At 40.0% G+C, this 27,506-nt stretch overlaps 1 protein-coding gene and 1 long non-coding RNA gene across 2 annotated transcripts; one reads left to right on the top strand and one right to left on the bottom strand.

Moving 5' to 3' along the window:
• Positions 1-165: 165 nt before the first annotated feature.
• st3gal2 (ST3 beta-galactoside alpha-2,3-sialyltransferase 2) lies at positions 166-27,506 on the bottom strand. Its single transcript, XM_066684688.1, has 6 exons — positions 26,898-27,506; positions 16,777-16,970; positions 11,756-11,935; positions 10,501-10,546; positions 5,680-5,799; positions 166-4,796 (listed from the first exon to the last, which is right to left on the bottom strand). Exons 1-6 carry the CDS (start codon positions 27,240-27,242, stop codon positions 4,623-4,625), a joined length of 1,059 nt encoding a protein of 352 aa, XP_066540785.1. The 5' UTR covers positions 27,243-27,506; the 3' UTR covers positions 166-4,622.
• Positions 7,199-8,433, top strand: LOC136709442 (uncharacterized). Its single transcript, XR_010804492.1, has 3 exons — positions 7,199-7,309; positions 7,472-7,561; positions 7,933-8,433. It is a non-coding gene; the product is annotated as an uncharacterized lncRNA (long non-coding RNA).

Below are 27,506 nucleotides of genomic sequence, written 5' to 3'. Positions count from 1 at the left end.
ATTGTCAAGTTACTGCCTTGATTGCTTTGCATGAGCACAATACAGATATTTTTGAGGCATCAAAAAAAAAAAAAATAATAATAATAAAATACTCAAGGCTGAGTGTCAAAAACATTCAGGTAAGATTTATACACAAAGTCATTTTTTAAATTTGCATTTATTTTTTAGAATAGAATAAGATAAAAACAGTCCATAATTACACATACAGATTGAGGTTGGAAAAGGAAGGAAAGGGCACTAACCCAGTGATGGTCAACTACACCACTAACGAGGAGGAGTTCTGTTAAGAAGTGCAGAAAGATTCCAGGATGTTATGTACAGTCAGTGTTGTCGGTGGATAACTGGTTCATTTGTGGGGTACTCGACTGAAGGAGCGGCCCCTGTGTGGAATATGTGGCTGATGGATTCAATTCAGTACGAGCATAGCAGTTCAGAACTTTCAACACAACCCAGTCACAATGATACATAAGAGAAAACATCACAGATAACATGGCCTGCATCTAACACTGTTAACCCTATCAGTGCGTGGAAAGCCTCCTTGTGATATTCAGTCTTCAGGGAACCACGCACAGATCTTTAATATGGGCCTTTAATATGAAGAGTATGATGGTGATTATACAGTATAGGTAGACATACATCAGTGCAGGCAAGAGTGAATACTCAAAGATGGGCCAAACAGATGTGTGGATTCAGTGTGCTGTGAGTGCGAAACTGTCATGCTACTACATCACACAGACTGACCACTATTTCATCCAAAGACACCTGATACTAGTGTGGATGAAAACAAATGTAGAAAACCTTAACTTCTCATATGTAGGCGGTTTTAGCGTTTCTCATGGCCTCGGAATAGCATTTTGAGCTTTGAACTCAAAAGGAACATGACCTTTTCTTTATAAATATATTAAAACTGATTCATTTTCAATGGGAATCTTTGGTGGCAAATTGCTTTCATTCTGATGGGATAATTCTGCCTGCAAGAGGTTAGGAAACATGATATTAATGAAATCACATTTCACTAATGTGAAACTCACTACAGTTCACTAGAGAACTGTACCCACACAAAATAATGTTCCTCTGATAGTGTGTGAAGAGCTAAGAAGTTCGGAGTGAGAACAGATAATGAGGGCAGAGGCAAGAGGATTGTGGGCAGAAGGTTTCACCCTGGTCCTGAAGGCACAGTGCTCAGCAGTGATGGACAACAGTAGATGAGCTTTGGGGAGTAGAGTGTGTGTTTAATGTGAAGGGCTGTAATAATGAAATATTTACATGGGTGTAAATGGGTGATCTTTTGCGCAATTTTGCCCTGCTTCTGAGCTATGATGGCCTCAGAGAACATTTGGCCATTGAGAGAGAGATAGAACGTGGGCCATATAATGCACAGTAACAAGACTAAAAGCACAGCCCAGGAAGGGAAAAAAATTGATTTCTGCTGGAATATGAGGTTTCTGTTGCACTGCAAGGAGGAGGACGTGTCCATAGCAAGGATAAGGCACGCAAGCATGTGTGTGCACATCTACGCATGTTATCCACACTACTGGAAACAGCTGATATGTCTACAATTCAAAAAGCTTCTACTGCACTTGAAAACATGGACTATGCCAAAGCAGAAAGAGTGGGTTACCCTGCCGCTCTCTCCTCTTCTACACAACACTGCTATACACTCACGGGAAACCTATTAAAGTCAACTTGATGGTTAAGCAACACTTAAAGGGGCATTTTGGCCAAAATAAAAAACATACTCCTCAACATGGCTGTTAAAAGCATAGGACTCACTCATGTTGTGGTGAAGCTTCAGTAGATTCTAGAATAAGCTCTAGTTTAAAGTAACACTTGGTAAGATTTTTTATTTATTTATTTTTTTTTGGCTCTGCCTATAGTTGCAGAGTCATTTTTACAGCAAAGTCCTGACATCAAGGAGTGTTGGGGGTGGTTTCCTCCCCTCCTCCAAAAGTTACTTCACAGTTTCTGCAGTGCTGAGCTCTGTTCTCCCTGTTACAGGTCCGTAGAATGTCACAATGATTTTGAAGCTGTAATTTTAAGGTAAAAATATTACCTAGTATTATGCCGGGATCACACCACACAATATTTTTCTTTCACGACAATCAGTATGTCAGATTAGTGCTATAAATTTGTGCATGTCTTGGTCGGGAGAATGGCAACGCTACATGTTTGACTCGGGCCATTCTTCAGACTGCGTTATTGCGTGAGTTTCAATGTAGTTGGGGAGGCAGGTTAAGAAACTGTCAATTATGGCAACAGAATCGCTGTGTGTGATGCTGGTGGTTATGCAATTTATAGAAGAACATTTTTTGTGGACCCATTCCTGGGTTTTACGGAGCGTATTTATGGATTGTCTGACCTGCAAAAAAACTTGAGATGATGTGTTAACATGTCAATAGCATTTCCTCAGTTTTTTTTTCCACCTGACCGCTGCAGAAGCAGCCACCTTTCACTTCTCCATGTTTACAGATGTGTGCCAGACAGTGCTGTGTCCTCCTATAGGTCATCGTCAAGGAACATGTCATATCAGACTATATGCACATCAGACTATGCAAAAAGATCCAAAAAAAATTCTAACGTCTTCTCCAACACTCATATTCGATTCAGACGCTGGAAATATGTCAGATATGATAAAATTGTGTCAGAATCTGGTTAAATTTGTGTAGTGTTATCCCAGCATTACTTTAATTACTTATCACGTTTTCTGAAGTTGGGAGGAACATTTGAAAAATATCAGCTTCTTTGTGACAAATTGTCACAGGTGGGCAGGTGAATGCATTATTACCAAGTATTAAAAAAGTTTTCAAATTATCAAAATGAAAAAGCAAAAAATGTTTACTCCAGTGACTTATGTTTATGCCAAGAACATTACTGCTGTTCTCCTTTCAATGGCTGAAAGCCTATATATCCGTTACCTTTATGTTGACTAGACATAAGACAGAAATCTTTTATATTATTTAGCAAATGGTTTAAGAACCAGTGCAAAACAGGCAATGATAACTTGTTTTTTTATTTGCTTAGACATCACTATAGCTAGACTAGCAGTCAGAATTATTTGACACTTATGCTGGGCACTGTACTGTAGGAAACGCAGACATAAATTGTGAATTTTGTGAAGCAAATGATGTGGAGGGAGCTAATGCTGTGCTACAAGACACTTTGGCCAGAATGCCCCTTTAAGTCTAGATTTGTCTCAGTGTCTTAAGAAGCAAAATTGGCAGAAAGGAATAAAAAAAAAAAAAAAAAAACACTTTAATTCACTTTGCAGCAACATCTCCCCATGGATCAGTCATAAATACCTAATGGTACTGATGCTAACATGATCTTACATGCTGCACTATGTCTGAGACAAGGCTATTTGTCACAGTAATGTTACAAGAGACATGGCAGGGGACCACATCCTGATGATGCCGGTCTCCAACTCTCCCCATCGTAAAGCAGTGTGGGCTTCTCAGAGGAAAGTTTTAATTTCCCCAGCGTCCAACTAGTGGATTTGTCACAGAAAAATACGTTTTTTGTTCTTGCTCATAATTGAGGCAGTGTCCCTCAGTGGACACAAGGTGGCAGCAGATAATACTTCATTATCCTTGTCAGTACATGTTCAGTACATTTGATAATTTGGCTCCACTTCTGCAGACAACAAACGAGTAAATACTATTTGAAACATTTGTTTTCTTTTTTTATAAGTGTACGTCTAAACACAGGCTGGTTATGTGAGCATACTGGACTAAATATGTGGTTTCAGTTCAACCAATCACACTGAGCGTGGACTTCACTTCCTCTTTAAGTGAGCCAATCAGCGGGATGACTAATACCATATGGTAATTATACATTAAAATAATTAAACCGTGTGATGACTAAACATCTGTTAAAATGACTGGGACAGCAACGTGATGCAAGGTCTCACTGACCCAATACTTTTCTAAAATGTACCGTGAAGGATTAAACAAGACCAACTAAAAACACCTCTTCTCTTTGTAAGGGCATGTAAGCTTCTACTCGCTCAAATGCGCACCCTGGTGACACAGTGTCTCTACCTGCTGCAATGCAGTACACTCTGGCAGCGACTGCTTGTCCTGGCATTTATGAACCACACAGGCTTTTAACACTAGGACAGCGGTCACTGTTGGCTATTCACCCCCAGCTCCCAGTTCACTGGCTGAGAACAGGGGAGAAGGGGTATGAACAGGATGACTGACTGTTATGTTGACAGTTTTCAAGTCATATTTCTACGTACTTCTCTGTGTTGGCTTTATGTAGTCCGTCCATTGAATATAAAATTGATTAATCAGTTCCAATCGCTGGTCACCCCAACTGCTGTTCGGAATTGGGTGTAGTGTCCATCTTTGATTCAGTTCCCCTTCCTGCTTGAGGTAGGCTTGGAATGAACAGTTATAGATGCCTCCGTTCAAAACCAACCAATAAAAATGGTGGGGGGCTGGGGTCAAAGTCCTGACTAATCAGGACTGGCCACTGGTGGGGAGGTCCTGAACCATTCTTCAGGACTGTTTCCATTCTGAAAGCACTAGTACACAGTACACAAGCACAAAAAGAAAGTCAGCTGGAGCAGGACCTGTTCAGTAGGTTTAGATTGTTCACCCAGTCGCACCTTTTTCAGGGCTTCACTTCCCTGGAAACACTGTGATTTTGCCAGCCTTAGCCAGCCGGTCTATGATCTGAGCCTCATAGTCTGCGTCATGGACACCTGTTTTACGAAACTCTCCAGAATATCGGTTCTGCTCCCAGTAGTGGTGCCAGTTCCCGCGGCTGTCTGCTCCAAAGCCAAATACATTCACCTAAGCCAAGACAGAGATTATCTTTTTCACTTTCACAGTTTGCATGCTTCATTTCAGCAATAAGAACATTAGAGACGAGAGATTATAGTCAGTGAGGGAGTGAAACCAATTATTCTTTCAGGAACACTTGCACTTTATAATGTTGGCTGGAATAAGCCTTTAGAAAAATTTAAAGTAGTCACTCGTTATGAAACGTTTATGTAGATTTCATAAACAATGACCTACAGTACTGTACAGTAGAAGATTACCTCCCTTTTTATACCATGAATTTGAGTATTTGCCCATTTTTTATTTAAAATTATTTACATTTTTATATTAATTATAATTAAATTATTTATTCATTAAAATTACTTAAGTCAACTAATCAAATAAGTCATAAATCATTATACAGATGTATCATGAACCTAGCTTGCCCATTTACAATGTAAGTGGGAGATGAAAAATTGATATCATTGGTTTATGACTTTAAATTACTCCCCAACACACCTGGTGGTGTACAGTAATGTAACCAAAATTTTTAATTAGGGCAAGTTCATTACATGTTAATGTAAGAATTTAGCAGTTTAAATGAATAAATTGTGCTAAACTTATCCAGAGACTATACCAACCTACTAAAAAAATATTAATTTTGTTTTTCAGACAAAATTCTTTTTAAAAACTTTTGTTTTTTCAACTCTTAACAGTCACAAAAAAAGCTATAAAAACATTACTACTGTGGTTACTACAGAACTAATTTTATTTATGGTTCAAGCTATATTTCAGGCTTCATTTGTCACATAATCAAATCTGCTGGTTTTAAGACCTGTGCTTCTTTAATAGGATGCTTCTCCAAACAAAACCTTTGTGTATATGTAATGAGTGTGAGTTTCTAAGCTCAGTTTACCTCGTCACACACATGTAGAGCAAAGAAAAGAACCAGCATGCCAGTGGAGGGGTAGCGTCCATGGTGCCGCGTCCAGCGGTCGTGGATGTACTTGAAGAACGCTGGGTTGAAGATCTGAACCTGCAGGAGAATCAAACGGAGATGAACAACAAGGCAGTTAGAATGAGTCCAGGTTTGGGGGCAGTTCTCCAGTCTCCAACAAGATGAGAACCTTGAGTCGTATTCGAGCTTGATTTGTTTTCCACATGTGTTACTTGTAAGATGTGTTTTTGTCGAGAGTGCACAGCTTAAAAAACCTATGTAACATACCCTCATAAAAAGTACAGCATCAAATTTTTGTCAGTACCACTAAAAAGCTGGGTCTCTCTCAGTCACATGACGCAACCAAGCTGGGAGGATGAAGCCTGAATATGCTTCCCAGCCAACCACTTGTTTGAAAACGAATGCTAATGCAACTTTAAAACAACTCCAAAAACTATGAGAAGAATTCTAATTGAGCAAACATGTTACTTTACCTAACAGAAACACTCTTTGGCTGCTGACTGATGGGAATGAGGAAAGGCTATCTTACCCACACAGACAGACAAGAGCTCTAGGACTCTCTTGAATGTCAGGTCACAAATGGCTGGAGCATCACAAGGGACTGAACTTGTGATTTCCCAGTGATAGGGCCCACACTTAGACAGCTGTTACACTCAGAAAACTCAAGTACAATTTGAACAGGACTACTATTACTATTACTACTCCACGTTTAGTGAATAAATAAGGTCACACACTCAGAAATGCTGACTTTTCAGAAAGTATGGCTTTTACAGATTTGAGTTGAATTACAAATCACAGAACCACAATAATCACTGACAAGAAACACTGACTCTAATTTGGAAGAAGATGCTTGTCTCTAGCTGCAAATCTGGTTCCTATCTCAGCACAGGAGTTTTATCTAGTGTAGTGTTTCCCACCTCTAGTCCTGGGGGCACACTGCCCTGTTCTTAACACACTCGATGTAACTTATCATCTCATTAGCAATCTCTAACTGCGCTGAAATGTTGGTGTTAAATCAGGGAAACAAAATGCTAGCATAAAAGATCTGGGCAGTAAATATTCTTGTCCAGTGGTGTTGTTTAAGCTATGGATTAAAAAGAAGCAATGGATAGCTCTACAAATCCTGCACTTAATGATTCAGTTACATATAGGGCCCACCTTATTATCTTTACACATCATCCCTAAGCACCCACTACGTTGAGGTCATCATTTAGGCACCTCCCATAGCGCTTTTCCACCAATGAGTTCGTTCCCAAATGGAACCAAATAAGAATAGGTTTTTGAGAAGGGTAATGCTTCAGGCCGGAGCGCCAGTGGGCGTCAGTAAAGGGCAGAGCATATGTCAATCATTTTCGATTGCAGCCAATTACAAAAGCGAGTCTTGATGTCACTTACTTTTATATTAAGCCAATCACTAACCAGAGTTAGCGGTCCATCAATTTTAATGCAGCCAATGGCGTTCACGTCCCCTCCTACAGGGCTTTGTTTGCAGCGGCAAAAATATGGCGGACAAGCACTAAGTTGAAACGCCTGGGAACTTACAGCTTTGTTTGTAACTTAAACCGGATTTAACACACTGTTTAGACAGGTAATCTGCTAGCACAGTAACTTATCACTATATTTATCAAGTGTTAAGACAGTAACTCTAGAACTAGGACGCGAGGTTTGCTTAGAGTAAGTTAGTGCTCAGCATTTCTTAAAAATGAGCATTTATGTTTCATATGATATGTACCTTAATTTTGTACAATAGGCCATTACTCTTGGTTAGTCAGAGGTGGAGAAAATTTCGTCAGAGGAGGCAGAAAAAAAAAGTTAATCAGTGGACCTGCATACACTCAAGGTATGGTAACGCTCAACAGTTGTAGAGTCTTTCCTGGTTTATGCTGTAAGCAGTGGTTGGTTTCAAAATAGTTAATTTATTGTTACCACATTTTATTTCTTTAAATGGACTGAACTATTTTATAATGTACTAAAATTAGTATTACTGAAGTAAATAGTTTATATTGAAAGAAGAATACACAATTATGTAGTTCTGCTTCAAGTTTTTGAAAGTAATTCTGAATTTTTTTTCATTTTTCAATATGGAGTCTGCATTACAAAAAGTCTGTTTCTAAATTCTGAAATTGACAGCAGATTTTTTTGCAATAAAAATGGACTTACTCGAATTTTTCTGTGGAGAAATATTGTTTGTTTTTTTGTTTCTTTAAATAGTGAGAGATCATCATGAAGCACCAAACTTACTATGGCACCAAACATCCCCACTGACTTCAGCAAAATAAGGTATAGCCCCCAGCACCCCACACACACACCACAGAAGTGCTGAGAAACACATACAGCAAACTCCCATATTTACCATTCGTGACACCTGATAAAGACTCAAACTCACAGCAGACTGCAATCACTGAGCACATAACCTGTTTACCATGCTACCACTGAAGCATCTGTACTATTACTGAATATGTTGCATTTTGTTCTCAAATTTCTGATTTTTCATGAAATTGCTTAATGTGTCTCTTTACATGCTTACATATACTTCTGTCAATGCTGTCTGTTTCATTTCTCGTATATGGACTGTATACTTTGTCACAATTCCATAAAATTACTCATGGAGCTGCACCTTATAATATGTTTAGTACATTTCTGCATGTACAGTATACGTTAGTCATCTTTTCTCCTGTATACACTGTATTGTACAGCTGTAGAGTAATATCCTCAGCCTCACCACAAGCATTTCAGTGTGTGGATGTCCTTGGAATGGTGAATATGCCAAGGAGGAATGTGTATGTCTGTGTAACTCAAATAAATCTTTGTGGAAAAATAACATTCGTTACATTCATTTGGTTCATTAGAAATATGAACAATGTATTTAATAATAATACAAAGTAATAATAAAACCCTGAATTATCAAAAAAGAATTGAATACCACTTTAAATTCATGCAGTAGCACAGCTATCCAGACACAGATCTCATTTACTGTCTGTAGAATTTTTCAGAGAAGTAATTGTTTGTAAGTAATTAGCAATCTATAAACACATTAGATAATTCCATATAACACTGATACAAAGTATTCTAAGAGTGCAAGACAAATGTGAGAGTCTTAAACAAGGAGATTGTTCTGTATACATCATATAGCCTAACAAATCAAAAGCAGCAAATGTGTATGAATATTGATAGGAATATTAGAGTTAATTAATTTATGTTAAATGTCATACAAAGGAAATAAAGATGCATGATATATGAAGACAATTGTAAGTACAAAGATTTGGCAGTGGTTAAAAATATTCAATTGGAAAAAGGAACCATATAGAGTTTGATTATATTTGGCTACCACAACCTAAAATTATTTGCACCGATGATCTGGAAATCGATGTAGGCTCAAATGAAACAACGTCAGATTTATTCATTTACTAACTGTAACGTAATGACATAGTATTTTTTAATGCAAATAAAATACTTTAATTAAAGACAAGTTGGCTAAATAATAAACAACCTAAAGGCAAGACACGGCAAGTTAATTATAGAGCACCTATCATACACAAGGTCAATTCAAAGTGCTTTACAGAGTGAAACTCTTAATATGCAGTTAAATTAAGACCAAAGTTAAAAAAAAAAAAAACATAAAAGGCATTTAACACTATTAAAATAGTGCAATCAAAGAAAATACATTATTAAAATGATACAATAAAGCAAAAAACACAAAAATACTGTTACAGAATTAAAAGTGAAGATTGTTTTAAATTGAGCGGTAACTGCTCAAACAGGAAAGTGTCTAAAGTCTGGGCTCTTCTAACGTTCTAATGTTCTCAGTCAGCTGGTTCCATTTAAGAGCGGCATAGCAGCTTCTCTATGTTTAGTTTTTACCTTAGGCAGAACAAACTAAAATAGCACAGTAGTTTGTTTAACTGTTAATATAGTATTTTGTAAAATACATGTACAGATCCTGCTTCACCGTTGTTCTGTAGTTTTAATCGCGCGAGTTTTAACCAATAGCGTCGTAGTTTCCACCTTCTTTTGAAAGATCTGTATTAAGACGATTGGCTGCAGTGGAAAATGATTGACGAGTTATTCCTGTTGTTGATTGGCTTAATAAAATGTGACTGACAACGAAAGTCTTGCATCTGATTAGCTGCAGTCGAAAATGATTGACAGGTACCCCGCCTACTCAATACGATGATTTGTGCTCCAGCCTGCAGCATTACATATATGGGAGGTTTTTCAGTGTGAACTGTGACCTCATCCGTGGTCCAGTAACTCAATAAAAACCTCAAATACAGCGTTATCGTGCAGTGGAGCGGGACTGGGTAATTTACAATGTTTCATATAAATAAATAATAGGAAATACAACAGGAACGTGCTCTGTTTTTGTGTGTTTCTGATGCTGTTAGGCACAATACCATGCGTTGGTCAGAGCCGCGGCTCTGTTTCATTTATTTGAGCCCACTACACATCTTGAAGGCTCAACAGTGAGGTCCCATGCCTCTCCAAGATGATTTTATAGACCTGTTATTTAACCAGCCTCTTATACATAGATCTACCTATACATCCAGCTGCTCTTTACGTTGTTTGATGAAGGGACCAAATAAAATGTCCCAAAGTCAATCATAAAAGTCAAATTTTCATTAACTTCCATTCAAAGTTCAAATAATTTAATTTTTCTCCTGAAATGTTTTGGAGATACAGCATGTTTATTCAACAACAAAAATGGACAGACTGATTTCGATATCTAGGGAGAAATTTACAAAATAACACCATAAATCTGTGTTGAAATGAGCAGATTACCTTGTCCTTGTCCACACGGAGAAACTGCTTCACTGGAGCATAGGTGCTGAGAGAGAGAGATAGAGATGAGAAATTAAAGAAAGAAAATGAAAAAAGGTGATTATGAGGCTGAGGAGGTTTTGTTAATGATGTGTTCTCAGTTATAATATGTGAGAATGTGTGTGTGTTTTAGGTGGAAGTGAGAGACTGAAGACTACTATGAACCTGTGAACAGAATGTGTAGGTGTTAGCAATTGTTCAGCTGTGTGAGACTGTGCACTTGTTGGAGTGTTTATGTGTATATCTACTCCTGTTTCATACTAAAGAAAGTAAGAATAGATGATGGTATCCATTGTGTGTGTGCCTATGTCTGTCTTTTAGACAAACATGCACTAAATATGTTAAAATTCTGCAAAACTCAGAGACCACCAGCAGTATATTTGATATCCAGACAAAATGTTAATTTTATTGAGAAGAAGGTATAAAATTGAAAAAAAAAAATTTTCAAAATTATTGTAAGATATTCAGAAAATGGGATTCACAGCAAAAATAGCAGACCACCAAAACAACCACCATCATATAAACAGTACTCAAAAGCGGTTGTATCTGAAAGACAGAACGAAATTATTGGTCCGAATGTGCAGCTGTTAAAAAGCTGTTATTAAGAAAAGAAAACAAACACAAAAGACGAACATTAGCACAAAGAAACTAAAAGTGATTTTAGAGAATGACTAGTCCGGACCTTAGACCTCAACACAATTTAACATGTTTGGAATTATTGGATCATCAGAAAGAGAAAATGCAATTCACTTCTAAGGCAAAAACTCTCCTACAAATTTCTTTGAGAAAAAGTATGTTTTAAAGAATGGAAATATAACTGTATGACCTAAGCATGCTTAGGAAGTTTAAAAAAAATTAGAGATGCTTAGCCTTTTCATGAAAAATAATGTTGACGAAATCATTATGAGGAAAAGAGGGGTGCAATGTGTGTGAGACTGATTTTGTCCTGAATAGTCTCTAGTGAGAGTAACGGGATGGTTTAGGTCAATGTGTGTTAACAAATTCAACCAATCAAAATTTTTTAGAAGTTCTTAGAAATCACTTTTCATTTTTAATAATGTAAACCTCCTTTTAATGGCCATTTAGGCTGGAACTTGTGCAAATAAAATATGGTCTCTTTTGGAGTACTATATATGCACATATATGACATGTAACTTATTTATGACCTCATGTTCTGACACTGAGTAAAAGCAAAAATGTGTGTGTGGTGTCTCACAAGCGAATCTGGCCAGTGGAGAGGGCGCTGGTGATCCAGAGCAGGTCCAGAGTCTTGAAGGGCACTAGAACAAAGCTGACGTTGGCAGCGAGGTTCTTGGCACTTTCTGGGTACATGAAGTGGTGGGTGGTGTGGCTGCCCACGTCCTCTTCATATCCCACTGTGGGAGCCAGGTTTATCCTGGAACACACACCCAAACAGAGCCCAGACTGTGGTTAGTCACTTAGCCCAGACACAGATGAAGCACAGCTCATGTATTTCTACTGGCACAAAGCTCCATTACTCTGCCATATTAGATTTCGTTCATGCAGATCTGGAGTAAATGAGCAGACAGTTAGAACATGAGTTTGAAGGATTGCATGACAAAAAGGGCGCAAAATCTGACAACACAGAGGGCTCATTTACGGCTTCTGTGGTGGATGTAGGTTAAAAAAAAAAAGTCCACTTTCTTCAGAGGCCTGACAATGTGCTATTGGATCATGACCAGAATAGTGCTGTAGTCCATGGGTCCTCCCTGCCGCAGGAGGACTATAAATATAGCAAAGCTTAAAGAGGACACTTTCAACTTTCCAAGGAAAGCCAAGAAATCACTGACAAGAGCTCCATAAATCACACAAAATTACGCCAAGTGGGACAGACAGACCAACAGTCGCTACTTCCAGGTGACACTCACATAAAAGATAGGCGGATTAACAGCGAGAAAGACAGAGACGTGAGTAACCCAAGATAAAGAAAGAGAATAAACAAGGGATGGCAGAAAATACACCATGTCATGCCTAGCCATCTTAGCAAACCTAAAAACACTGCTGGAGTTTCAAACAATATTTACATATTCTGCACATTTCATTAACCCACATGTCTTGCTTCAGATTTGAAAAAAAAATCTATATTAATGTATATCAACAAGACTGTAAGACAACCACTCAGTATTATGGGTCTGAAAGGACATGTAGCTGTCTAAATATTATTACAGACACAAATGTCAAAAATCAACAAATCAGTCAAGACACTGCTGGTGGTTTAAGAAACAATGGACGCCCCAGAGGCCAGACCTCACTGTGTCACTGCAAAGGAGAAAATGTAACCAACAAAACTGATTACAGGAAACATGCAATGCTAAGAACAGCATTGTTGTTGTCTCTCAGCTTAGTGCTGGACTTTTCTGTTCACCTTTGTAGGTGTACGAAGACTCTAGATCATCAGTGTCTATTCACAGTTTGTATTAGTCATCCCCTGGGCCTTCATCAGTGTTCAGTCACTTGGTGGTTGGCATATAATTCTTAACCCTGCAGTGACTAGGATGTATGTGAATGCCGTTGATTCCATGTTGATGTATCTCCTATGCTTCACCTTTCCACTGATAGACAGGGCAGTGGGAGGCAGATATAGTGTGTAGCGACAAGATGAGCAAGTCAGTAATCATAATCCTACTAAGAGAACTTGTAATGGCAGGTGTTTCTGATCAAATGGCCAATGGATATATATACATGTTTAATAAACTGGCTAAAAAATGAGAAAGATGCACAGTGTGAGAGAGATAGTGAGTGACAGACACAGACAAAGAGAGCAGCTGACAGCCAGGTCTCTATGGAGAGATTCAATTCATCCATGTTCTGTCCCTGTCTTTGTCTGTCTCTGCAGCCTGCCTTTCACTTCTCAATTTCCAGGCTGTAGATCCATGTGCCCTCCCTTCCTCTCACCCCACCTCCAAATTTGAGCCACTTGGCCATCAGCTCCTTTTTCTCTGCAAATGATTGCATCCATGCCCTTACCACTTTTCCAAGAAATCAGGCGTGTTTACTGTGTTTTTACTTGAATACAGGTTTTTTCTGTCCTTTGTGTGCCAACCATGAATAAAATACACCCACTACTGGAAAGATATTCAGGAAATAGAATGAGCATTTTTTATGCTTTGCTACAGGTTCTGATGTGGGTTTTTGGCAATAATCTATATGTTTCTCTATCTTTATCCTCTTAAGAGTCAAAGCCTCTCCAGGAACCTCAGGGCCTTGCTTTTAATTTTTTATTTCATCAACCAGAGCACTTTCTTAAGTCTCAACGGAGAATAAGATGATCTTCCTCAAATGTTTAATGCAAGGGAATCGCAGATGAAAGGCCTGAGTGTGGGCCTGCTAAGTAATCAGGGCCAAAAAACACAGGTAACACCAGCACGCAGGACATGAACAAAAAGCTCTGCAGCACAATCACAAAAAATGTACAAGCTATCCTCTTCTCAGTTCCGCCTCTTTGATTCCCCTGGATGCTTCCAAGCCTCACACCCACTGACAGTGGTTGCCAGAACACAAGGGTTTTTTTGTGTCTACTCTATGAAAGATTTATTTCACAGATATCTGAAGGCCTGGCAGTATTGCGGTGTGGGGGAGAGATTGGCAGTCCTTTGTAGTGGTTCCAGCTTGGAACAGAGGATGGCGCCCCAACTGATGCAGTCCAGACTTATTTATAAGGCATGTCATTTGAGACAGGTACTGCTGATCCATACTGACAGTTGCTATGAATGTACTGGAGGTTTGGTAAATGCTCATCTACCAACAGACTCATCTACCAACATTCAGGTGTCCAGTAGCCTCCTAAATACATTTCAGTTTCATGAACAATTTCTGTAGTGATTCTCCATCTTGCAACATAGGATCTTCCCTGCTGCACATACAGAAGCTAAGAAGAGTTCACTAAACAGTCATCTTTGCTTCTGAGCTACTGTTAATACACTGTCAGAAAAACTGTCATTGAGGTGGTACCCTCAGTTGTAGATATTCAGTACTTATAGTTGGATAGCATAAGTGTACCTTATACTATTATAATTGTAGATTTTAAAATTGTGTTGATTTCATGTGCCCAATATCATCTCCAGGACTTATATTATGTTCTCTTATTAAAAGAGAATAATAATATATAATTATATATTATTATTATATAATAATAATAAAAGGGTATATTTACACTGTTTGTACCTTTTTGTCTGAGAATGTAATAGCTAAGATATAAATGAGATGAACATTTACACTAGGTGCCTTATGATGTCACAGCCATCAGAGGCCAGGATGGGAGGCCATTCCACTGCTTCTTTTCGAATCGCCGCTAATGCTATGCCACTGAGCATTTAAGCACATCTGAGGGGAATTCATTTTGGTCAGATCTATCCCATTAGCTGAAAAACCTCTGTGATAACTCTGTCTCTCCTAGCCCCGTGAACAGAGATTGGGAAGAATGAGTGCCATCACACCCATTCATGAGGCAATGGCAGTCATGCTCTTTAGGATTCCTGGCATCAAATAGCTGAGACATCACACATCTGTTTTGGTTTGTTTGCTGGTAACCACCCACCACCCACCACTCACTCTCACATCTCTGTTGCTGGGTACTCTTGTCTGGCCTTTGGACTATATTTTTCCTGCAGGGTGATTTTTCCTGTTTTGCCATGAACTTACTAACCCCTCTTGTTCTTCCCTCCTTCCTGGTTTTCTTTCTCTTGCCTCTCATGAATCCAGATTCCCTGTTCCTGCAGCTCTCCCTGATCCAGCACTCCCAACTATATGTTTCGTTTTAGGGATCCCCCAAAAGGATCTCCCATAGCTTTCGGCCTGGCCATGCAAGGGAGCAGTATAGCTCAAAGCGACACCAGGTTTTTCCCTCCAACAGCATCACCTGACAAATTGTCCTACACCTTTTTATGCCCTCACAACTTATGCTCTGTTCTTTTTAATGACCAGAGGAGTGTCATCCAGAGGAGGATGGGTTCCTTTCAAAGTTTCCTCCACATGGGCTTGGACCAGGATCTCTGAAAGCTGCTTTGTGACCATTTGTATTGTGAAAAGTGCTATATAAAAAATTTTGATTGATTTACAAAACCAGGGATCCAACTATAGGACCAACACTCAGGCCAGAGAGAAGCCTGTGAATACATGCCATATTTTTCAACAGCCTGATATATTTGTTTTGGGTCCTCTAAACAACATGACATTGAGAGACAGAAGCATTGCATTTCTCCAGCAGCATTTCAGTTTCAGTCTCATCAATATGTAATGAAAAATTACTCTGTAACTATAACCTTGTAGCACCCACTTTTAGCTTTGTCTTCAAAGTCGGCATCGCTGGATCAATTCAGAATGACACCAAAAAAGGAGCCTGAGCAAACCAATTTCATCCCAACCCATGGCACCAAATTGCCCAAACAAGCCATCGGTTATAAGCCGGCAGAACGAGAGCAGACAGTGGCTCCACATCAATAGAGAGAGAGAACGAGGCAGGCGCTGTAAAGAAGAAAGAGATGGATACGGGGAGCGACACAGGACTCATTTGAGAGCTCAAAGCTGAATCAATAAATGCTTTACCAAAATAGTACCTCAATTTATGCATTCATCTTGCTCTCGTATTCTACTCCACCTCCTGCTGTCTCTGTTCGCTCTGCAACATCTGTAACTCCTCCACACCTCCCCAAGGGCAACATTATGCACCCCTAGTTCTTTTTTTTCCTCACCAAATAAGCACATTGTGTCCTACCTCAATCTTCTCTGTTCTGAAGGCTGAAATCTCTTGAAGTGTCAATCCACTGCATCTCAAGAAAGAAGAGCTTACAGCTAAGGGATGCTAAGTGTAGATGTGTTTCTCTGAATCAAATCTAAGCAGAACTAGTACGCCCGTGTTTGAATATGTTTTTTGAAAGTGTGATAGATCTCAGGTATATCTCAAAAAACATATTCAATCTATGTACTTTAATAGCTTTAATTTTACCTTATTTTCTTGGTAGTTCAGTTATTGCTGGCTACATCCATTAACTAGATCTCTCGGAATCACATTTTTGAATTGCTGCCAACTTGTCTCTGGATAGCTTAACACTTTTGCAGAATGATATGTGAGTAGATTTGTTATACTAGCTGAGTATGAGGGAAGAGACTTGAACTCTTGGGTTTGAATAGCTGAGGCATCACCAGGACTCAAAATATAGGTTTACAGTAGACTCCAGTCAAGTCACTTTTTAGCTTTGTCAACTTTCCCTCTCTCACCTCATGATATAGTTGTGCACGTCGATCACTGGCCCATACCCAGCTCCACGGAGGTTTCCAGAATTACCCACCACGGCACAGCGTAGACAGCGAGCCGGGTCCCACGATCCATACGGAGAACGCCCCGGAATTACCTGGAACAACCTCAACAACACTTGCTGAATACTGTGAGGCTTAAACTGTGGCTGCAGCATCTGTACATGGAGTAGAAAGATGGTGGGGGTGATTTTGGGGCCAGGGAGTGGGGGGTGGGAAGAGGGAGAGGACAAATGGGGCAGAGAGAGAGAGAATATATGGTTAGAGAGAGAAAGAAAGAGACATTATTAAGGTTGAGTGGCAGCAGTTTTGATGGACTGCCCAGGGGGTCGGGCTGGTCAGTAATAGCCCATGTCCCTAAATCAAAGACTGACTCCTCTTTGCTGAATTGTGAAGCTTGAGAGTTTGATGGTACATCAGGCAATACCGGTGTAACTGTTTTGTTATTGATGTTTGTCCTTTGCAACAGAGAAGGACAAAGAATACATTTTTACATTGTCTTAGGTGGTCTAGCTGGCTTCAAGTCTTGAAAGACGCTTGTGTTATTCCTGGCCCAATCTAGAGGGTTTTAAAAATGTTGAAAACGTGAGGCATTCCCCAAATAATGGCATGTTTTTTGTGCTTGATTGTTGTTAGTCCCTATAAATACACAATCCGGCCTGAATGAAACACACTTTCCAACTTGGAGGCACTGGGTGACTTGGAATTTGGCTAAGTTGGGTAGAAAATTGGACTTAAAAAAAACTTTAGTGACACTTAATTTTAAGGAACACAAAGTATTGGCTCATTAAAGTGTTGTTCTTTACTCAGTAATGCATGAATTTGGCATGTATAAATTATATATTCACTTTGCTTTAAGCTTTCTAGTGTGATATTTACTAGTACTTAACTGGGGAACTACTACTTTATGTGGAAATCATCATTAATCGCATTATTGGTTGCAAAAATGCACAATAAACACTTTAAGACCCTGTTATGCAAATTATTGACTATGCTTTGTTACATAAATGTACACATTATATGCCAGGACTTAGATTCCTCTGGGTTGACAGTTGCAGGCTTACTACTGTATGCAGTTTATTGACTTATTCACTAAGAGTTTAATAATTCACCAATAAACCATGATTTTTCCATATTCTAAAGTGAAGTTTTACTCATCACTAATTAGAGACTAAAATTATAGAATGGATCAGACTGCTTCACTAATTCAGTATCTATTCATGATACTTTGGTTGTTTCAGTGTGTTTCCATACAGGATTTCAATAACCTATAACCATGGAACCTATATGCTCAGCTGTATGTTATATAATGACTATTCCCGGATGTTATAATTAGAAAAAATACAAATGGACCTGAAGAAACACGCCTGCTAAAGCGCATGCAGATGATCCACCATTATCTTTCTACTTCTAACTGAACTGCTTTCACCTGTCCCCCTCTTTTTCACTCTCCTCCTCCATCAGTCTATGTCTCTCCTGTGCCAGCGGCTGGCCATGCCCATCAGCTCTCTTCTATGCCCAATAATTCTTGGCAGATGATTCCTGGATGCCGATGCCAGGCAGTGATTTTATTCTAAGCCCAGCTAAGGCCAGTAGCGGGAGGAGAAGGTATGTCACACAGGAGCATCCTGTGCTCTGGGGAGTGAGCAAAAACAACAAAAAAGTTGATTGAAATCTCTGTGAATTCTCTCACAGTGGATGAACTTCACCTACGACTGGCCATTGTTCACTCCTCCTCAACCTTTCTCAATCATACATCACCTCTGTCTTCTCTCTCCAGTTTTTTCTGGCACCAACACCAGCGCTACTACTCCCTCATTACTTTTGTCCCTCTCTGTCACACACGGTATTTACTTTCATCACGTCCACACTCCTTAAACCAGAACTGAGCATGCTGGCACTTCTGTGCATTAGCGAGCCACAAAGAAATATATGACAAGACTAAAGCACCCAAAAGACATGACAGACTCGAGAACTGTAGCCAGGGGTCCAAACAGATTCATGACTCGGAGCAGACTTTAGTCACCCAGCATCCTCACTAAACACCCAGCACTGAGAAAAAAAAAAGCACCCCCCCCCCACCCACTCCATTCGCTTCGTAAGTAAAACCACCTTCTCCTCTCATCGGTTACAGCCTCCAGCTTAAATCAGCCAGGCGCCTCTCTGGGCACCAATTCGTTCTGGGCCTCATTACATACTTGTGTGCTGTTCGGCTAGCGCACTCGTTTTCATTTTCAGACATTACTCATGTTCTCTTTAATAAAACTGCCCCTTTGGCTCTATGTCTCCTAGACGCGCTGCATAAGCACAATTCCAGAGTTCACTCCTTCCCTGCTTTCAGGGGAAAAACACCTCCAACTAACCCAAAGACTTTTTAATCAAAGAAAGCCACTATTCAAATCCTATGGAGTTTATTACAGTTGCTTAGTTTTTTCTTAAAGTTTCATTTTTAGGCCCACATTCTACCCTTCTCCTCGCACCTCACACATTTTTCACTTTATTCCACTTTAATGATTAATTTTACAGTCCAGAACTATGCTCCTAGAATTCCCCTAGGGTGAATCATGTTTACAGCACTGTATTGAAATTGGCACCCTCTTCCAGAAGTTACACTTTCTGCTGTGTTGGAGCCCAAAGAGGCTCTGTTCTCCCTATTACATGTGAGTTGTTCATTACAATGACTCTGAAGCTGTAATTTTAAAGCAACAATATTATGTGGTGTTCCTTTAAACAACCATTTTCTAAGCTTTTGTTAACAACAAGCTAGCTTTCCTTTGGAAGGCTATGCAAGGACACATTTGCTTCTTAACAGCCAACAGAATAATGTTTATTGTGTCCAATTAACTGCTAAAAACTGCTGGAACTGGATCGCTGCATGGTGGTTGACATGCAAAGTGCCTGGCGACTGACAGTGTTTTTTAGCACCAATAGCACTTTAACTGCCTTCAGAAGGGTTGTTTGTAGTGCGTGTACACACAGGTGACATTGTGTGTACTAGAGTGTTTTCTAATACTATATTAAATATGCATGAGATTACCTTTAATGCTGTGATGTGCTGAATTTATTTTCAGAGAATTATAATGTGACTTGCGAATCATCACACAATGTCACCTATGTGTACATGCACTACAAACAACCCTTCTGAAGGCAGTTAAAGTGCTATTGGTGCTAAAAAACACTGTCAGTCGCCAGGCAGTTTGCATGTCAACCACCATGCAGCGATCCAGTTCCAGCAGATAGTGTTTATATATATATATATATATATATATATATATATATATTGTGATGATGTACAGTACCTGTGACACATCACCAAGAGAAACCGTTATGTATACTTACCTGTACTTACTCACCTGCATACGGGTCATGTGAGAGGGAAAAGAGTACTATCTCTTGATGCTGAGTTTTACTTACCTGGTTGAATCCATTCTCCACAGAGGGAAGGGGGAACTAGCATCTAGAAGAGGGAAAATATATTATCTAATAAATAGTGATATTATGAATGAATGTTAAACATGCCATGGCTGTAACTGAATCTTGGTACAGTTGTTAGTTCATTGTTAATTTTTATTGTTTATGAAACTTGTATATCCAAGATACTATAACTTATACCTCTTCAGGGAATGGTATATTCTAAGGGGTGGGGCTACCTATATATATATATATATATATATATATATATATATACACCACACAGGGGTAAAAGAGGGCGGACTCTGCTAGACCGTGGCGAGAGAAGCATAACAAGACTCATGATTTAGTTGTCTTTATCCTTTTTGTCTCTGCTAATAGAGAATTTTGTTTTGTTATTTTTTTTGTTCACAAGGAGCGCGCGTGTATATTGTATATAATAATATAAAGTCTGGTGTGTAAATAAAGGTGGAAGGGAACCAAAAATCGAACCTCTCGGTGTTATTTCAAGTCGACCTTATAACATCTCAGGCCTCTCGCCCGACTCTACCCATAGAGAACACCTCCCACCATTTCACTTTGCGATGGTGAAGGGGTGAGCTTTATCACAAATGGTGGCAGTGACTACGAACCTGATGACAGCAACCACATATAGTCCAAGACAAGAAACGAGAGAGAGGTACGACGCCGAAAAGCAGATGAGCGTTGTGCAACCCCAACAATTACCACTAGGAGAAGATGGCTCCCAAGAAACCACCAGTCACCCAGACACAGAGCGAAGAAGAGGAATGCGAGTCAACCACCGACAAAGGGAATACATCGGAGATTTCCAACTTACAGCAGATGCTCGAAAGCTTTTTCAGCTCTCAACAGCAGAGAGATGAAGAACTGCGGAGAGAAGCGACGAAGCAAGAGCAGAGGTGGCGTTCCCTGCAACACCAGTTCGGCCTTCTACAGGAAGAAGTACGGAGGGGCCAAAGTGGAGTACAACAACACAGGGAAACGGAGCATTCCACAACAGCATCGCACACAAGAATATACAGACCCGCGACTCCGGCAGTAAGTGCATACGACGCCATGGGAGAACAATTAAGGACAACACAGGTAGCGTGGCCAAGACTCCCGCAGCTTAAAGATGAGGATGACATCGAACATTACTTCATAATGTTTGAGCGGTTAGCGCTAGATGGCAGAAAACGGACTGGGCTTTTCATCTGGTCCCCTTGCTGGAAGGAAAGGCAAGAGCAGCCTACGTCGCCATGAGCGTTGAAAAGATAAATGACTTTGAAGCAGTAAAAGAGGCTATTCTCAGGAAGTTTGAGATTAACCCGGAGACTTACAGACAGCGTTTCGGTAAAGGGCACGCATTAAAGAACGAGACGCCGAGGGAACTATTTACGCGGCTCACGGGACTTTATGAGAGATGGATACGTCCAAAAGACAAGACAAAAGAGGACATCGGACTAACCATCGTTCTGGAACAGTTCCTGAGCGTAATCAATCCAGAATTGAAGAGCTGGATATTGGAACGCAGCCCGACTTCTGCGGAGCAAGCGGTTGAAATGGCAGAAGCTTTCATCGCGGCACGGCAAGCCGAGGGAGAGTTCCAGCTCGGAAAGTCAACCTTCACCAAACAGACCAGTAAGTTTGAGAGACGTGACTATGGTAGTGGTGTTGAACGTTCAAAGCCAGCCTTTAAAATGCAGTGGTATAAGTCCAGTAAAAGCTCAGCTGAAAAACCAAAAGTAAGATGTTTTAGCGGTAACCAAATAGGACAAAAAAGCTCTGAATGTCAATATCCTCCCACTAGCTCTAACCAACTGTGCTACACCCCTAGAAAAATCCCTTTAGTACACAGGAATGTAGGGATGAAACCACAGTAACAGTTAAATTGAATGGCAAATAGTTTAGGGCTTTATTAGATACGGGGGCAAGCCAAACTTTAGTCACACAAGCATGTCTTGAAAACTCTCAATATAGCCTTACAGGTACGTTAAAGGTCAGATGCATACATGGTGATGAGCAGATTTATCCTACAACTGAGGTTAATATATCAATTAAAGGGCAATCCTACCTGGTACGAGTATGCGTGGTACAAAACGCTCCATATCCCATCATACTAGGCAGAGACATCCATATTTTGATTGATTTACTGAACTATAAAAATATAAAAATGGCAGAGGCTATGGTAGTGACCAGGCAAAGCAGAAAAAATTTAGCCAAAGATACCACAGAACTTTTTAAGGAATTGCCTTATGCTGCAGAAACTAAAAAAATGACAAGGAGAGATGTAAGAAAAGCTAAAGTTATGGGAACCAAATGTCTGGAGAAAATAGAACTGCCAGATACAGATAACATTAGTTTACCCTTTAACTTTGAACAACTCCAAAATTTAGATGAAACTTTAAAACCACTATTTGAAAAAAGCAAACACTATAGTGACATCTCTGATAAAGGTTGCCACTTAGCGATTAAAGTTAACAAACTATAGAATCACTGATAAAGGTGAGCAACTAGTACTCCCGGTAAGCCTTAGGGAGAAAGTGCTTAAAATGGGACATTCAGATCCCTGGGCAGGCCACTTCGGGCAAGCTAAAACATTCAGCCGCATAACATACAGATTTTACTGGCCAGGTCAGTATGCAGATGTGATTAAATACTGCAATAATTGCCCGGAATGTCAACTCACTGCAACTCTAAAAAAGTCAGACAAGGTGCCTATGGTGAGCATGCCTATAATAGACATACCATTTTCTCGCATAGCAATGGACGTAGTAGGGCCGTTACCTAGAACAAAAAACGGCAACCGTTACATTTTAGTAATATGCGACAAAATATCCAGAGGCTTTTGCCCTCAAAAACATTAAAACTCGTCAAATTGTCAATGCTCTGATACAACTTATTTCAAGAGTAGGGATCCCGAAAGAGATATTGACAGACAGGGGCACAAACTTCACTTCAAAACAAATAAAGCAAGTGTACGATTTATTAGGCATTAAAAGTATTCACACCACACCATATCACCCTCAAACTGATGGGTTGACGGAACGTTTCAATAAGACTCTGAAACAAGCTTTACAGAAGGTGACGAACAACAACGGTACAGACTGGGACATGTGGTTACCCTATGTGCTGTTCGCGTATCGTGAAGTACCTCAAGCTTCCACCGGCTTTTCCTTGTTTGAACTCCTTTACGGAAGACAGGTGAGAGGTCCGATGGATGTCCTGAAAGAAGCTTGGGAAGGTGAGAAGAGTGAACGGAAACTGAACATCTTAACGTATGTCTTGAAGATCAGAGACAAGTTGAGTCAATTGACAAGTACTGTCCATGAAAACATGGAGAAAGCTCAAGAACAGCAAAAACACTGGTATGATAAAGTGGCAAGGAAGAGAGTTCTGCAAATCGGGCAGAAAGTGCTTATTCTACTACCCACCAGTGACACTGGGCTTTTAGCCAAATGGCAGTGGCCACATAAAGTGCAAAAACAAGTTGGAGAAACTACATATGAACTCCACCTGCCTGACAGACGGAAGAAATTTCAGAGCTTCCACATTAACATGTTGAGACCCTGGAAGGAGCCTGAGAATAAGAGTTCGGAGCAGCTATGGATAAGGGCCGTTCATGATGAAGACGAGGTGGCCGAACAGTATTTCCCCACAAGAAACGAAGGTTTCGTTCTTCCAAAGGTGCCCCACTTAACATCACGGCAACAAAATGAACTACTACACGTGGTCCCACCTAAGCTTTTCTCAGATGAACCAGGATTAACAGACGTGACCCAGCATAACATCAGACTCATCAAAGATGAGCCAATTAGACAGTTCAACTGCAGAGTTCCAGCACGACTTGTCCCAGAGTTGAAAAAAGAAGTTGAAGCAATGATCAAAATGGGAGTAATAGAACCGTCGAAGAGCGAATGGTGCAGCCCTGTCGTCTTGGTCCCCAAGAAAGATGGAGGCTTACGGTTTTGCATTGACTTTTTCAAAGCTAAACGCCGTGTCCGCTTTTGACCCATATCCCATGCCTAGAGCAGATGACCTAATAGAGAGGCTAGGGAAGGCTAAAGTTCTGTCCACGGTGGATTTATGCAAAGGATACTGGCAAGTTCCACTCAGCCAGTCCGCTAAAGAACTGACTGCATTTAGAACACCATCAGGACTATACCATTTCCGTACAATGCCATTCGGATTACACGGTGCGGCTGCAACCTTCCAGAGGTTAATGGACGACGTTCTCAGAGGTACGGAGGACTTCGCAGCAGCTTACATTGATGATGTGGTGATCTACAGTTCATCCTGGGAAGAACATCTACAACATCTAGGCATTGTCCTGAGGAAGATCGCGGATGCAGGTCTGATAGCAAACCCAAGCAAATGTCATCTCGCTCGTGAGGAGGTCTCATATCTAGGTTACATCCTGGGCGGAGGTCAAATTAGACCTCAAGTGGACAAAGTAGAGGCAGTGAGGGCAACACCCCTGCCTAATACAAAGAGGAGGGTACGTTCATTTTTAGGTCTTGTGGGATGGTACCGCAGATTCATCCCTAATTTTTCGTCTAAAGCAGCAGCACTGACGGATTTAACCAAGAAGGACATGCCTCAAAGGGTTAAATGGACAGAGACCTGTGAGTATGCTTTTAAAGACCTCAAAAATGCATTATGCCAGGAGCCAGTTTTAGCCAGCCCTGATTTTTCGGAACCTTTTATTGTGCAGACTGATGCATCGGGTACAGGGTTGGGTGCTGTCTTATTACAGGGGGAGGACGATGAGAGAAAACCTATCCTGTATATAAGCAGGAAACTGTTTCCACGTGAGACTAACTACTCTACCATCGAGAAGGAGGCTCTCGCTATCAAATGGGCACTTGACTCTTTAAAGTATTACTTGCTTGGACATGACTTTGTTCTAGAGACGGACCACAAAGCTTTGCAGTGGATCCAAAGAATGAAAGACTCTAATGCTAGGATTACACGATGGTACTTGTCATTACAGCCCTATCGTTTTACTATAAGGTATAGAAAAGGTACCCATAATGTAACAGCTGACTACCTGTCCCGCCGCTGGGAAGGCATTGAGCTTAAGGAGGGGGGTGTGTGATGATGTACAGTACCTGTGACACATCACCAAGAGAAACCATTATGTATACTTACCTGTACTTACTCACCTGCATACGGGTCATGTGAGAGGGAAAGGGGTACTATCTCTTGATGCTGAGTTTTACTTACCTGGTTGAATCCACTCTCCACAGAGGGAAGGGGGAACTAGCATCTAGAAGAGGGAAAATATATTATCTAACAAATAGTGATATTATGAATGAATGTTAAACATGCCATGGCTGTAACTGAATCTTGGTACAGTTGTTAGTTCATTGTTAATTTTTATTGTTTATGAAACTTGTATATCCAAGATACTATAACTTATACCTCTTCAGGGAATGGTATATTCTAAGGGGTGGGGCTACCTATATATATATATATACCACACAGGGGTAAAAGAGGGAGGACTCTTCTAGACCGTGGCGAGAGAAGCATAACCTAAGGGCATAATAAGATTCATGATTTAGTTGTCTTTATCCTTTTTGTCTCTGCTAATAGAGAATTTTGTTTTGTTATTTTTTTGTTCACAAGGAGCGCGCGTGTATATTGTATATAATAATATAAAGTCTGGTGTGTAAATAAAGGTGGAAGGGAACCAAAAATCGAACCTCTCGGTGTTATTTCAAGTCGACCTTATAACATCTCAGGCCTCTCGCCCGACTCTACCCATAGAGAACACCTCCCACCATTTCACTTTGCGATGGTGAAGGGGTGAGCTTTATCACATATATATATATATATATATATATATATATATAATTTTTTTTTATTTATTTTTTTTTTGGGGATGATGGCCAACAATAGGGTACTGTGCCTTAAGAACCCATTGGCAGAGATGATGTGGCAAATTTTTCATAGGCACAAGCCACATACTCAGCTCTACTGCTCATCCCACAAAATGTGGAACCATTTAAAAGGAAAATAAACAGGCTTTCCAACGGTATAAGATTTTTTGCCAAGAAGCGTTGTTACAACAAAGAAATAATCTACCAAACATAACTTTTCTTACATTTTGTTTGTTTTATTTATATATATATATATATATATATATATATATATATATATATATATATATATATATATATATACACACACACATATATATACATATATATATATATACATATATATACACACATACATATATATATATATATATATATATATATATATATATATATATATATATATGTATGTGTGTATATATATGTATATATATATATATATATATATGTATATGTATGTGTGTATATATATGTATATATATATATATATATATGTATATATATGTGTGTGTATATATGTATATATATATATATATATATATATATATATATATATATATATATATATATATATATAACAAAATGTAATAAGTTTTTTTTCTTTGAGCAAATAAAATCTTACTACTAATAAACAGTTTTTAAATCTTTTTTTGTCAGATGCCTAAAACTTTTGCAAAGTACTGTATGTGTCGTCAAAATATAGGAATCAGTGTGCAGTAAGAAACATTCTGATGGAGATATATGATATTAATAAAGAAGAAAAAAACATATATAAATAGTTGGCTTACTCACCACCCACCAGTAGTAGACATCTGAAGGTAGCTGGATGTTGTCCCGTGTCCACACAGGAGAGATGTCAGGGTCATAGTTCTCATCGAACCAGTCAGACACGCCAGGGTCTCCCACACAGCGAACGCATGCGCAGGTTTTCTGCAGGACGCCCTCGGCAGGAAGGGTTTTGTGGGACCCTGCATAGTTTGGCACTAGTTTTACCCTGTGGGCCTCTTCCCAGCCAGGACCAGGGTCCAGATAGGGCAGGCCAGGACCCCCTCTCAGAGAGAGAGAGAAGAGCAGCGAGGTGAGGAAGAGGAGGGCCAAAGACCCCAGCAGCACCCACACACGCAGAGAGCAGCGCATGCTCCCCGGGCCTGTCCGGGATGCCCGATCTCCTGCCCCAGCTCCCAGACCTACGGGCCCCCAGGCCCTCTGCTCGCTTGGCCTCTGTGTCCTGGCCCAGGAGCCCCAGCCCAACCCCAGGCCCAGGCCTAGACCCCACACTGACCGCTGCTGAGGAGCGGACACCACTCGCCCCCCCCACTGCCATGCCCCGGCCCCTGCCAGTGTGCCCTCGGAGCCAGCCGGCACACGCACACACACAGAAACAGCTTGAGGGTAGGAAGT

The sequence above is a fragment of the Hoplias malabaricus genome, chromosome 11, assembly GCF_029633855.1.
Source record: "Hoplias malabaricus isolate fHopMal1 chromosome 11, fHopMal1.hap1, whole genome shotgun sequence".
Lineage (NCBI taxonomy): Eukaryota > Metazoa > Chordata > Actinopteri > Characiformes > Erythrinidae > Hoplias > Hoplias malabaricus.
This window is presented reverse-complemented; position numbering and strand designations above follow the sequence as displayed.